Source organism: Carcharodon carcharias, chromosome 4, assembly GCF_017639515.1.
Source record: "Carcharodon carcharias isolate sCarCar2 chromosome 4, sCarCar2.pri, whole genome shotgun sequence".
Lineage (NCBI taxonomy): Eukaryota > Metazoa > Chordata > Chondrichthyes > Lamniformes > Lamnidae > Carcharodon > Carcharodon carcharias.
The window spans coordinates 153,249,899-153,264,620 of NC_054470.1; the positions used below are offsets into that span (position 1 = coordinate 153,249,899).

General features: G+C 39.1%; 1 protein-coding gene across 1 annotated transcript in view; it reads left to right on the forward strand.

Moving 5' to 3' along the window:
- rad17 (RAD17 checkpoint clamp loader component) overlaps nt 1-14,722 on the forward strand; it is a 68,469-nt gene that overhangs the window by 13,294 nt on the left and 40,453 nt on the right. Inside the window, exons 5-8 of the mRNA XM_041186442.1 lie at nt 7,922-8,084; nt 9,396-9,532; nt 9,881-9,933; nt 12,359-12,484. Coding sequence (XP_041042376.1) covers nt 7,922-8,084; nt 9,396-9,532; nt 9,881-9,933; nt 12,359-12,484 — 479 coding nt within the window. The remainder of the gene's footprint in view (nt 1-7,921; nt 8,085-9,395; nt 9,533-9,880; nt 9,934-12,358; nt 12,485-14,722) is intronic.

Genomic DNA, 14,722 nt, shown 5'->3' on the forward strand with positions numbered 1-14,722 from the left:
TAAACTGTTTATACTTCAATGCAAGGAGTATTACAGACACGGTAGATGAGTTAAGGGCACAGGTAGACACATGGCAGCAGGATGTCATTACTATAATGGAGACCTGGTTAAAGTAGGGACAAAACTGGCAGCTAAATATCCCTGGTTATAGAGTCTTCAGACACGAAAGAGTAGGAGATAAAAAAGGAAGGGGGGTGGGATAGTACTAATGGGTAAAGAATCAATTCTAGTTGTGAGAAGGGATGATATACTAAATGGGTCAACAAACGAGGCTTTATGGATTGAGCTTAGTCACACTACTGGGAGTATACTACAGACCCCCAATGGTGAAAGGGAGATAGAAGAACAAATATGTAGGCAAATTTCTGCTTGTAAGAACAAGAGGGCAAAAATAGTAGGAGACTTCAACTATCCTAATATCAACTGGGATTCAAACAATATAAGGGGCACTGAGGGAGAAAAATTCATGCAGTGTGTCCAGGAAAATTTTTTCAACCAATTAATGACAAACCCAATGAGAGGAGATGCTATTCTAGACCTAGTCTTGGGGAATGAAGAAGGGCAAGTGTGTGAAGTGACAGTTGGTGGCAGTGATCACAATTCAGTTAGATTTAACATTACCATGAAAAAGGAAAGCGATAAGGCAGGAGTAAAAGTCTTGAACTGGGGGAAGGCAAATTTTGCAGAAATGGGAAGGGACTTGGCTGAGGTAGACTGGAAGATAAAACAGTGGAAAGCCAGTGGGAAGCACTAAAAAGTGAGATCCTAACTGTACAAAGTAGACATGGCACCTACAAAAATAAGAGTGGTACTGCCAAATCTAGACCTCCCTGGTTGTCTAGAGGAATACAGGGGAAGATCAAACAGATAAAGAAAGCGTACGATGAACACACAGAACTAAGCACTGCAGATAGCTTAGATGAATATAGGAAGTGCAGGGACGAAGTAAATAAGGAAATCAAAGAGAAGGCATGAAAAAAGATTAGCAAGTAAAGTTAAAGATAACCCAAAGATGTTTTACCAAAACATTAATGCTAAAAGGTTAGTTAAGGAAAAAGTGAGACCTATCAGAGATGAAGATGGAAACTTGTGTGTAGATGCAGAGGCTGTGGGAAGGGTTTTGAATGAATATTTTGTCTCTGTGTTTACAAAGGAAAGGGAGGATGTAGATACAGTAGTCCAGGAGGAACACTGCAAGATATTGGTGGGATAGTCATAAAGAGAGAGGAAGTACTCGAAGGGTTGAAATCCTTGAAAGTTGATAAGTCACCAGGACCAGATGGATTGTTTCCGAGGCTGCTGAAAGAAGTTAGGGAGGAGATAGCAGATGCTCTGAGGATAATTTTCCAATCTTCACTACATACAGGGGAGGTACCGGAGGACTGGAGAAATGCAAACTTAGTTCCATTGTTTAAAAAGGGGTCAAAGGAAATGCCAAACAATTATAGGCCAGTTAGTCTTACATTGGTGGTGAGCAAATTAGTAGAATCAATCCTGAGAGATAGGATTAACTGTCATGTGGAAAGGCATAGACTAGTCAGGGATGGTCAGCATGGATTTGTTAAGGAAGGTCTTGCCTCACAAATTTGATTGAATTTTTTGAGGAAGTGACAAGAAGGGTTGATGAAGGTAGTGCAGTGGATGTTGTGTACATGGATTTTAGCAAGGCATTTGACAAGGTCCCACATGGCAGATTGGTCAGGAAAGTAAAAGCCCATGGGATTCAGGGTAATGTGGCAAACTGGATAAAAGATTGGCTTTGTAACAGGAAACAAAGGGTAATGGTCGATGGATGCCCTTGCGAATGGAAAGTTGTCTCAAGTGGTGTTCCACAGGGCTTGGTGTTGGGACCCTTGCTGTTTGTGTTATATATTAACGATTTGGACGTGAACGTGGGGGGCACGATTGGGAAATTTGCAGATGACACAAAGATTGGCTGAGTAGTGAATAGTGTAGAGGATAGCCAGAATCTCCAAAACGATATAGATGGGTTGGTGGAGTGGGCGGTAAAGTGGCAGATGGATTTTAACATAGAGAAGTGTGAGGTCATACATTTAGGGAGGTCAAACAGTTATAGGGATTACACAATAAATGGGAATATACTAAGAGGGTAGATGCAGTGAGAGATCTTGGCGCACAAGTACACAGGTCCATGAAGGCAGCAGTTCAAGTAGACAAGGTTGTAAAGAAGGCATATGAAATGCTCTCCTTCATTGGCAGAGGTATAGAATATAAAAGTAAGGACATAATGTTGGAATTGTGTAAAGCACTGGTGAGGCCACAACTGGAGTATTGTGTGCCGTTCTGGTCATCACATTACAGGAAGGACGTAATAGCTCTAGAGAGAGTGCAGAGGAGGTTAACAAGAATGTTGCCAGAGTTAGAAAGTGTAGCTACGAGGAGAGATTGGATAGATTGGGGTTATTTTCCCTGGAACAAAGAAGGCTGAGAGGTGACATGATTGAGGTGTACAAAATTATGAGGGGAATAGATAGAGTGGACAGGATAAAATTGTTTCCCTTGATGGAGAATTCTAGAACCAGGAGACATAGGTTCAAGATAAGTGGCAGTAGGTATAGGGGGGGGGACATGAGGAAGAACTTTTTAACGCAGAGGATAGTGGGTGTCTGTAATTCACTGCCCAAGTTGGTGGTAGAGGCAGAAACTTTAAACTCTTTTAAAAAGTACCTGGATCTGCAACTAAAGTGCTGTAAGCTGCAGGGCTATGGGCCGGGTGCAGGAAGGTGGGATTAGAAAGGGCACCTGGGTGTCCTCAGGCTGGCATGGACAAGATGAGCCGAATGGCCTCCTTCTGTGCTGTAACTTTTCTATGGTTCTAAGGCAAAGGGTTACACAATAAACGGGAAGATACTGAGAGGTGTAGAGGAAATAAGGGACCCAGAAGTGAAATATAGAGAGATCCCTGAAGGTAGCAAGGCAGGTTGGTAAGGTGGTTAAGAAGGCATATGAAATCCTTTCATTTATTAGCCGAGATATAGAATATGAGAGCAGGGAGGTTGTGCTGGAACTATATAAAATAGTAGTTATGCCAGAACTTGAGTACTGTGTGCAGTTCTGGTCACCTCATTATAATTACATTAGACGATACAGAGGAGATTTACAAGGATGTTGCCATGACTGGAAAATTTCAGTGATGAGGAAGGATTTGATCGGCTGAGGTGGTTCTCCTGGAACAGAGGAGGCTGAGGGGAGATTTGATTGAAATGTGCAAAATTGTGGAGGGGCCTGGATAAAGTGGATGGGAAGGGCATATTTACTTTAGCAGTCAGGTCCATGAATACAGGGCATGGATTGGCAGAAAGATTAGAGGGGGAGGTGAGAGAAATTTTTTCACCAAGAGGGTTGTGGGAGTCTGGAACTTATTGGTTAATAGAGGCAGAAACCTTCACTCATTTAAAAGGTGTCTAGATATGCACCTAGAGTGCTGTAACCTACAGGGCTACGGACCAACTGCTGGAAAGTGGGATTAGGCTGGATGGTTCGTTTTTTAGCCGACGCAAACACTATGGGCCAAATGGCCTCTTTCTGTGCCGTAAGATTTCTATGATTGAAACAGTGGGTTGTGTTCTGGCTCTGACACTTTGACATATTTTTCTTGTTGCTGCTGTCACGTGCCTTCAGATAATCTACAGAGCATGTCTGCTTACATACAAGAAGTGAGGACAGCTATTCAGCCTTGGTCACCTGAGATCCAAAACAAAGGTGCACCAGGTCATCAGAGTTTCTCTACACTGATGATGCCACACTAGCATTCCACTCTGAGGAACACCTTCAGCGGCAAATGCACAGACTCTCATACCTGTAAAGAGTTTGGTTTGACCATCAGCATCTGAAAGACAAATGTCAAGGTTCAGGGTATTGCAATGCCACCATCTATCAACATTGACAATGTGATGCTGGAGGTTGATGGCTTCATAAATCTGGGCTCCACAATCACCAGCAAACTCTCACTTGATGCTGAAATCAGTCATGCATCGCAGAAGCTGCAACTATTATGCCCAAGCTGGGTAAGAAAGTGGCATTTTCTTGTGAATTGTCCTAAGGAGTACAAGACAAAGCTTCGACAAGTTTTTTTTCAGCAATATTCAAGCTCTGTACTACTATAAGAAGCAAAAAGCTCTGGCTGAGAAGGGGCCCAGAGAAGACAGAAGTCAGCAAATTATGCACCTTCTCAACCCACTCTCTTCCTCTGCAGCAAGTGTGACAGACTGCTATGCCAGAATGGGACTCCAAAGCCACGCTAGCCAGTGTGAATTGATCACCATGGCACAAACTATTGTCTTATGAGAAGGAAAGCTGCCACCATATCTCTAGATGGAAAATTTATTTTTTATTTGAAATTGTAATACAGTGAAAAGAGTTAACTTTCCTACCTGACTTGACTGAAGTATTGCTGTTGTTTTCTCACCTGCATTCAAACTTTAATCCTGGTTTCTGCTGCTCTCTCACCCTCTTGAAGTTTCTCAAAGCAGTGTGTTTTTTAAACATGATACTTCTGGATAAAAACATTGATTACTGTGGTACATTATGCTGTAATAAACCTTAGCAATGACTTATGCTTGAGACATTGTTCTACAAGTATGTGACCCTGCTGTTACTCACCCAACTTCCCTTACTTGATGTGTGAGTGGTTGCAAGAAAAGTTAATGAGCTGTTTCACTATTGAAAACAGCACAGCTAAACCAATTTTTCTGTATCCACCCTGCCAAATCCCTTTATAATTTTAAACACCTTAATTAGCTCATCTCTCGACCTCCCAAACTCAGAATACAAGTCAAGTATGTGCAACTTGTGCTCGTTATTTAACCCTACAAGCCCTGGTGTCAATCTGATGAACCTATACTGTACCCTTCCAAAGCCAATCTGTTATTTCCTGAGATTTGGTGCCCAAATCTAACAGGTTCTGACCAAGACATTGTAAAACCGAAGGGCATCACTTCCTCGTTTCAACCCCCTTGAGTTAAAGGCCAACAATCCATTAGCTTTTTGATTTGTATTTTGTACCTGTGCACTAGCTTTTAGTGATTTGTGTACATATTAGCTAAGTCCCTTGCTGCTCCACAGCTCCTGGTCTCTCACGATTTAGAACATTTCTGATTTACCTTTCTCGGATCCAAGGCTTACACCTTCCCATATTGATTTCCATCTGCCGTAGTTTTGACTACTCACTATGTCTACGTCCCTTTGTAATTTCTTATTTCCATCTACACAATTTAACGTACCTCCTAACTTTGTGTTATCTGTAAATTTAGATATACAACAGTCTATTGTTTCATCCAATCACTAACGTCCTGTGAAAAGTTGAAACCCCTGTGTAGAACCCTGGTGAACAACAATTATCACATCATACTGGTCAGACAACTAGCCCTTTATCCCTACTGCCTCCTACCTCCCAAGCACTTATCAACCGATGTCACAAGATTACATCCAATTTCATATGCTGTCATTTTTGCTAATGATCTCTCGTGTGGAATGTTAAAGTTCTGGAAGTCTGCTTAGACACCAGCCATAGAAACACCCTTACCCAACATTCTAATGTCCTTATCAAAAATTTCAACTAGAGATTAATCAGTTACATGAACATTCTTTAATAGAGCTTTTATTCTAGGATGGAAAACACCACTTAATCATATGCATATAATATTTAGAATCATAGAATGGTTACAGCGCAGGAGGCCATTTGGCCCATCATGTCCATGCCAGTTCTCTGCAAGAGAAACTCAGCTAGTCCCACTCCCAAGACCTTTCTTGATAGCCCTGCAGTTTTTTTTTCTCCTCCTTCAGGTGCTTATCCAATTCCCTTTTGAAAGCCACGATTGAATCTGCCTCCACCACAACCTTTAGGCAATGCATTCCAGGTCCTAACCACTTGCTGTGTATAAAGTATTTTTTTCATGTTACCATTGCTTCTTTTGCCAGTCACCCTTTTACCTGTATCGCCTGCTTCTTGCCCTTCTGCCAATTGGAACAGCTGCTTTGTCTACTGTGCAGATTCCTCATAATTCTGAGTCCCTCCATCAAACCTCTTTTCAGCCTTCTCCAAGGGGAACAGACCCAGCATCTCCAATTCATCTACGTAATTGAAGTCCCTCATCCCTTGAAAGATCCTCTCAAGTCTTTTCTGCACCCTATCTAAAGCCTTCACATCCTTCCTAAAGTGCAGTGTCCAGAATTGGACACAATCCTCCAGTTAAGACTGGACCAGAATTTTGTATCTTATTACGATCCAGCTAGGGACCATTAACATTTAAAAAGAAATCCAAATCCCTTGATTTAACTAGGCTGCAAGATTTCACCTTTTTTAATGAAACCAGCTTTTTTTTATTTTTAAAAGATGTAAACAAAACAAGCACTTAACATGATTTATAAACACATGTTATGCATTCACGTTTACTTCCTACTCCACCCTCCCCTCCACCCAAGAATTATCTTATAAGACCCATCAATTTTAAAATTATTTACTACTTGTGGCATACCCATAAGTATGCCACATTCCACTAGAGAAGTTTCCTCAGCTCCAGCTATTTTCAAAAGTAGAACTTTACCCTCTCTTTACTGTAAAGGCCTCAGTCCTGTATGGGTTATTTTCCAATACTTTCAAACTACTCAGCTAGTTACTTTTTTTTGCGATAAGACACTGAGGTCTACTGTAGATTCTCCTGTTAGCTTCAAACCAGGAAATCTTCCTGCTTCTGTTCCCCACAAACTTCAAACTGAGATTAAGCCTCACCCATCTTCCAAGCGGTCAATGATGAAGTTAGTATTTTACCCTGCTTACAACACAGGTCTGTCTAACTTCTAATTTTGGTGAACTTCTCTATGAGCTGCAAGCCAGTCCAAGAGATCCAAACTGCAACTAAAAACCTCTCCCAGCAAACACTGATTAATTGAAACATCAAAGCCTTCCTAAGCTCCACCTACCTCCATGACAACATACCCTGCACTGGGCTATCCTCAAACCTACCTTTAAGTTAATTATCCCTCATTTATAATTTCCCCAGCTAATTAAGTCCATCTGATGCTTTATATAAAGCTTCATCTCTTCTATTCTGACTCTATTAAACAAACCTAGGTAACCTTCTGAACTACCATTTCTTTGGATATTCATGCAGTCACAAAAGCCCAGCATTTTAATTGCCTTACCTTCACAACAATAATCTTCCCAGAGTTAAACATTACCACTGAAGTATTAACATGAATCACGAGCTAGATATTCACAACAATTTGCTCATCATAACTTCCTCGCTTTTCTACTGTGCCCCTATGTTTGAAACCCAGAGTCCTGAATGCCTTTCAAGCCACTTTATCAACCTGCCCTCCCTTTACTGTTGATCACTGAAAATCACATGGATGTTATAAACCTGTGTGCAGTGAGTAAAAGGAAAAGACCATTTTCCTTTGTACAGTAGTGCTTAGTATCACTATTTGACTCTAATTTTACTTTCCCATTCCATTGCAAACCAGTTCCCATAATGTTTTCATCATTAACTCCTTGTTAGTAGTGTATACAAAGTGTACCATTTGGAAGTATATTTTCCCTTCATTTTTTTTTTGTAAGTTTTGTTCCATCTTTAATATTTGGGCACTGAGACCAATTGTAGTGTCCTTGCCACCATTCTGGCTGAAACCAACCAGTTCTATATACAATCCTGGGACTTGCTGGTCTTTGTGGTTCAGTTATTCCTTTCTAACCAGTTGAGCCATTGGAGAGCTTGGGAATCAAACTAATCACAATTACTTTTAACTTATTAAGAGTATTGACCAATCCTCCTTGCGATGTAGCATATTGTTCACTTGCTGCCTTATTGGAGTTTGAAATTTAATAACAGAAGAGTCTTGTGAATTTCTCTGACATATGTATCTTTATTGAACCTATATATGATGTATTTTTGTACCAAAGGGTGGTTCCATCTTATTACTAACTGGTGCTGCTGGCACTGGCAAGACTGCTACAATACAAGTTCTTGTAAGGGAGCTGGGAATTCAGCTACTGGAATGGACAAACCCTTTATCAGAGAACAAATTTAAAAACCGTGATGAATTTAAAGACTACTTTAATCCTGGTAAGCAGATTTTGGCCAACTGTGTGTGCATATGTGTGTATGTTGTTCAGAGACTGATCTTATTGCAGCTTCATTACGCAGGCTTATGGCCAAGGATTAAAACTGAAATTCTTTTTTCGATCTGTATAACTTAGTTGTTCTATCAACTGAGGGCGAGCTTTTTTTTTTAAACAAGTGAATCATCAAACAGTGCTGTGCTTTGTCACACATACAAGGTTATGACACAACATAGATTCTAGATTTATGCACAAAACAGCAATGTGTGATCTATTGCAACTTTTCATTGCCCATTTTAAGATTAGCTTATTTGATCATAAATATTGTTGGGTATGTATTCATTGCACTTTATGACAACAGATGTGACCCTAGAGGAAACTGAGAACTAGAAGTGGAGACAATATCCCTGTTAACTGTTTCAAATTGCCATTTGATCTCCTAATAGGGTATAGGGGCATAGACAGGAAAGTTGAGTTAAGGCCATTAAAAGATCAGCCATGATCCTATCAAATGGTGAGCAGGGACAGAATGGCCTACTCCTGTTCCTAGTATGTATGTTTAATTTTGCCCATTATTAATTTGAAAATGCTATTTGTTTTCTGACAATCCTCAGGCAGTTGGTGTGATCCTTTGGTGATCTCAGTATTAGGCCAATGTGTGATGTGTTTGAGCAATGAGAAAGGTTACAGAACCCTCCATTATCCCCATCTAATTTTAAGAAGGATTAGCTAAAATTGTGGTGCTTGCTTCTTTGGGGCAAGATGAGGATGAGTAATGATGGTAATTTAGAACTAACTTTGGTCCTAATTTCAGTACCAATTTGTAATAGGGCAAAATCCTTAATAGTTTGTTTCTGTCTTTAATAAAGCACTTTTAGTTTCTCACTTATCCAGATCTCATTATCACCATATCTTTTGTTTTCATAAGCAGATGTTTTTAATTTTGTCAAAAGGTAAATATTACAGTGGGTGAGGGGGGGCGGGGTGGTGGGCATTAAGTAAGGGAGAAAAAATGCAATATTTCTGTTACTCGTCAGGCAAAATGTTTGTTTTCTTTTTTTGGCTTCCTTCTGAATGCTTGCTGGCCGGGTCACAAAGCTGAAAAGGAGCCCTTCAGCTGACACATCAGAAGACATTGGTAGCTCTGAATTTCTAAATTACTAATCACCCACCAAGCGCAAAAGTCTCAGATGCGACTTTCCATAGAATGACACATGTCTTCATGTTGATAAGTATAAACTGTACTAATTAGATAGAATGTGAACTTCAGTTTTTTTTTTCAATCTATGTGAATATATCTTTTGATTTACCTCAGAACCAAGTTTTCAGGTATACGTCAGCAAGTCACAGTCTATACTATTTCAAGAATTTTTATTACGAGCCAACAAATACAAAAAGCTCCAGATGATGGGAGATGGACTGGAGACAGACAAAAAACTGATTCTTGTGGAAGTGAGCACAATCTTTTTGAATTCAGTGTTCATTAGAGAAAGAGTTGACCCTTGAAATGATGTACCTATTTCGTGGGGGGGGGGCGGGTGGCAATGGCAGGGTTGGTATTAATCTTTTGAGTGATATGTAAGATTGTTTTCTATTTCGATTTTTAAATGTTGAAGTATCTTCTGTACTCAGTTAAAATTGAATTCTACAGTAGGGACTGTTTGATATTCTAGAATGCCAAAATGCTGATTATTCAATACCATTGAGAGTGTTTGAACTTTACAATGGATATCAGACCTTTCTGTTTATTTAGATGAAACTAAATATGTTGTTTTATTGATGACTTTTATTTCTTAATAGGATATTCCTAATCAGTTTTATAGAGAACCTTCATGCATGCATGATATCTTGCGGTAAGTTTTCCAAAGTAATTATTAATCACTGAAAAGATATTTATTTATGAACTAAACTGATCCATTCTCAATTTTCTGATCACTTTTCTCAAAGTACTAAGCAGTAGTTATAGAATTACCATTCAGCCAACTTTAATATATGGAAATTAAAAACATTTTAAAAAAACCGTAAAACTTTGACTAACTTCAAATCAGTTATTCCCAGGTAGGCATTGTCTAAATCACCCAAATAAACAAAAGGTAACAACAATTTAAAAAAAAAAAAATAATTGCAGCTAACATAGCATTCAGCACAACAGTTTTCACTGGTCTCATTTCAATCTCCAACAGAACAAAACAGATCGCTACAGCAGCTTTATTAAAGTTGCTTTCATTGTTCAGCTCTTTCTCCAGCAGTTGTCTTTAGGCCTTTCCACAATCCATAACCCTCAACAGAGTTTCCCATCTTTGTCTCACATGACCTCAATGGTTGTTTCCATCCAGCTGCTCATATGGTTCAGGCTTGAAACATAACTATATCTCTCTAACTTCTCCTCGAGCATTCAAAACTGTGACCCCCTTCTTTGAGATCTTGCCCAGTAGTTTTTCCTTCATGTTCTACAGATCTGTTTGCAGGTGCAAACTGGCTTTCCTCTGCAAGCAAAAAACTGCTCCCCTTCATGGATTGAACACAGGGACGTGACAATTTGAACAAGGATAATATCTGGAATTACACTAACATCACCCCTTTTCCAAAAGACAATATACAGCACAAAAATATACAGCATAAGACCAAGTGTTGGCTAGAATTTTTAGCTGTCATTTAAAAAAAACTACCCAACTGTGGTGTGAGTAGGGACAATTAACTTGTGTAATTGTTCAGTTGCATGACCTTTCCTTGCTCAGCGGGTTAGCCTAGTTTGGGGTGGCAGGGGTAGAATGGCAAATTTGCATTTTAGCTGGAATGCAAATAGATGTCAGCTTAAAGGTAAATGGCCATAACTGGGTACAAACATTACTACAGCCTTTTAAAAAGACTGCTAGTATGGTTGCAAAGGTGGAAAATGGTTAGGTGAGGTGGGGCGTGGAGGTTACATACCAAGCAAAAATTAACAAAGAGAACCTAATGCAGTGCAATTAAACAAAATTGGTGGGCAAGTGATGGAATAGTGCAGCACCTGACCCTGCCAAGACAATTCCATGGCTGATAAAGTGGAAATGCTGCTATGTGAAGTAGCTGTGAGGAAGATTGCCTTTATGGCATTCAAGGATATCAGTCCCATAGGATGATATTACACCATGCCTGGCAGGAGCTTGTGGCTGGATAGCATGATGTATACATTAACTGTAAGTTCTGTGAACAGGTGCAAGAGGCTGGCATTTAAGGAATTTTGGTAAGACTACCCAACAGTATAACTTATCAATTTGTTGCTAACAACTTATTTTAAATTTATCACTCGTCTCTAAACAAGCTTACATTTCTTGCATTTCATCTCATGCATTTCTGTATATCAACACAGCACACGTTCAAGGTGAAATGCACAAGTGCCCAACTTCCAAGGCGATTACATCTCAAATCATTGTAATGCAACCTAGTTGGCCACTTGTTGACCTGCAAGTTTTTTTTATTCTTTCATGGGATACGGGCATTGCTGGCAAAGCCAGCAGTTGTTGCACATCCCTAATTGCCCTTGAACTGAGTGCTGCCTTAGGCTATTTCAGAGGGCATTTAAGAGTCAACCATATTGCTGTGGGTCTGGAGTTACATGTAAGTCAGACTGATAAGGAGGCAGATTTTCTACCCTAAAGGACATTAGTGAACCAGATGGGTTTTTACGACAATCAAAGATAGATTCATGGTCACCGTTACTGAGACTAGCTTTATATTCCAGATTTATTTATTTGTCTCCAGAGCATTAGTCTGGAATATCTAGTCCAGGGACATTACCAGAACACCACTGTCTCCCCGGTTGGGTACATGTCTGTGTTCTCCTTACATTTGCAGCCATTTGAACTTTTCTACTGAAACAAAAATATTATACACCATTCAAGGGCACAATTCTGACTGGGGGTAAAGCTTGTTTATTGAACTCTATATGGTGAAAACAAGGTTGTAAACCATTGAGTGATTTACATAAGATTCACACACATGGTTTTGGTTAAGTACATTTCACAGCCTTAAACTAAACTTATTTCAATTTTAAGTCTAGCAATGTTCTAGGCTTGTGTGTTGTTCCTTGATGTATATACTGTATAAAATGACTATAGAATCATAAAATAGTATAGCAAATGATGAGATTATTCAGCCCATAGAGTTTGTTTCTAGTGTGCTGGTGCAATCTCATAATACAAGCACTTTTGATGGTAAATATGTTGTGGAAGAAGAGTAATAAAATGTGTATGTTCTTTGAGTTGAAAAAGTTAAGCACTTTAAAAATTTTTATAGGCGGTTTCAGCAGACAGCAAGATGTCCACTGGTGTTCATAATTTCTGACAGTGCAAGTGGGGACAGCGGCCACCGGTTACTCTTCCCTAAGGATATCCAGGAGGAATTGGGTGTCTTTAATATCAGGCAAGTAATAACAGAGCTGCTAATGACAAATCTATGTTTGGGTGATGGTGTATTTCTGTTGGCTTGGTTTGTATCCACTTGCTTGATCTTTATAGTTTTAAAACAGTAAAAAAATAATACTTTTCAGAGTACATTGAAATAAGCATGTTGTGATCTGGAATTTTAAAATTTAATTTAAAATATTTTAAATCTCATTGTTCATAGGAAATATAGCAAATTCTAATAGTAGTATTTCTATTATGCTCACCAGCAATAGTAAATTAATAGTTATAAAGTCTCCATAGTTAGTACTACAGGGAGTAATTTTTCTATCTTGTCCTGACAATCATCACTACTGATTGGGATAGTGTTTCACTTTTTTGCCAGTGATCTTCCACGGGTCTTGCTCACATCTCGATTCTTCATGTGTGGCCTTGACATTGGGTGTTAGCAGGCCGATCAATTATGAAAAACATCGCAGCCAAGTCTAACATCGTAGGAGCAGGAGTATGGCCCCTCAAGCCTGCTCTGCCATTCAGTACAATCTTGACTGATCTTGTGCCTCAACTCCCTGTATCTCTTGATTTCCCCAAGAAGCCAAAAATCCATTTCAGCCTTAAACATACTGAACGACAGAGCATTCATAACCCCTTTGGGTAGAGAGTTCCAAAGATTCACAATCCTTGAGTGGAAAAAAAAATTCTCGTCTTAGTCTTAAATGGTTGACTCCTGAAACTGTACAAATATTTTTTTTTAAAAAAAGAGAATAATCTAATTCAAATACGAATAATATATCCACAAGTTCCTTAGTAAGCCAAAGGTGGATCTAACTTGCTGAGTTTTTGGGTGTTTTTGGTCAATGGAAAATATTTTTGAAAATTTTGGATCATTTCTTTAAATCTTCCCACTGTTTGCTTCCATTTTAGTAAGCAGTCAAGGACCCAGCATTGATTCTTCCAGCACTTTACTAATTAACAGCCTGCAAACTGGAAAATACCCTGTTTATCCCTGTTTGCTTCCTGTTTGTCAACCAATCCTCCATCCATGCTCATGTATTGTCCCCCAACTCCATGAGCGCTAATCTTCCATGTTAACTTTTTTGTTTAGTGGCACCTTATTGAATGCCTTTTGAAAACCCATGTATACAATTTCTCCTAGTTCCCCTTTATCTACCCTATTGGCTTCATCCTCAAAAAAAAAACTAAATTTGTCAAACATATTTCCCTTTTGTAAAACCATATTTACTTTGACTATACTATGATTTTTTTTCTCCTGTATTATGACTTCTTGATAATAGATTCCAGCATTTTCCTGATAATTGTCAGGCTAATTGGCCTGTAATTCCCTGTTTTCTCTTTTTTTTCCTCCTTTCTTGAACAGCCATGTTGCATTTGCTAACTTTCAATCCTTTGGGACTGTCCTAGAATCTAGGGAATTTTGGAAAATATAACTGGTGCATCCACTATCTCTGCAACTACCTCTGTTAGAACCCTGGATTTAGGCCATCAGGTTCTGGGGATTTGTTGGCTTTTAGCCATACTTTTTCTCTGATATTAATTACTTTAAGTTTCTCACTCTTATTGGCCCCTTGGTTGCTGTATATTTCTGGTTCATTGTTTGTGTCTTCTACTGTGAAAAGAGACACACAATATTTGTTCAGTGTCTCCAACATTTCCTCATTTCCCACGATAGTTTCTCCTGTCTTTGCCTCTGAAGCACCAATGTTTACATTAGCTACTTTTAATATAAGCTTGTAAAAGCTTTTACAATCAATTTTTTTTTATATTCCTGGCTAGTTTACTCCTAATAATTTTTTCTCCCTACTTTTTGGTCCCTCTGGCAGAATTTTAGACATCAGTAAAATCTTCAGGCTTGATACAACATTACAAGCCTCTTTTTTAAAATCTAATAGTATCCTTAATAAACCATGGATGGATCTTTTTCGATGAATTTTTGTTGAAATTGAATCTTTTTTTAAACATTTCTCAAGTTGATTTGCAGCCATACCATTTTGAGTCTATTTACGCAATCGACCTTGGCCAGCTCTCCCCTCAAGTTTGATCCAGTCTTCATCCAATGTCAAAATATATGCACTTTAAGGAGGGTTAAAGATTACAAGCAGCACATTCCTGTGTCTGTGTCTGTGGTCAACTCTATCACCTCATTTGTTATAAATGGCTAAGATGAGTTTATTTAGCTGTGACCAGAGGTGGAACCTGGAAACTGCTGGTCTGCATGCTTCAGTCGCACCTTATAAAA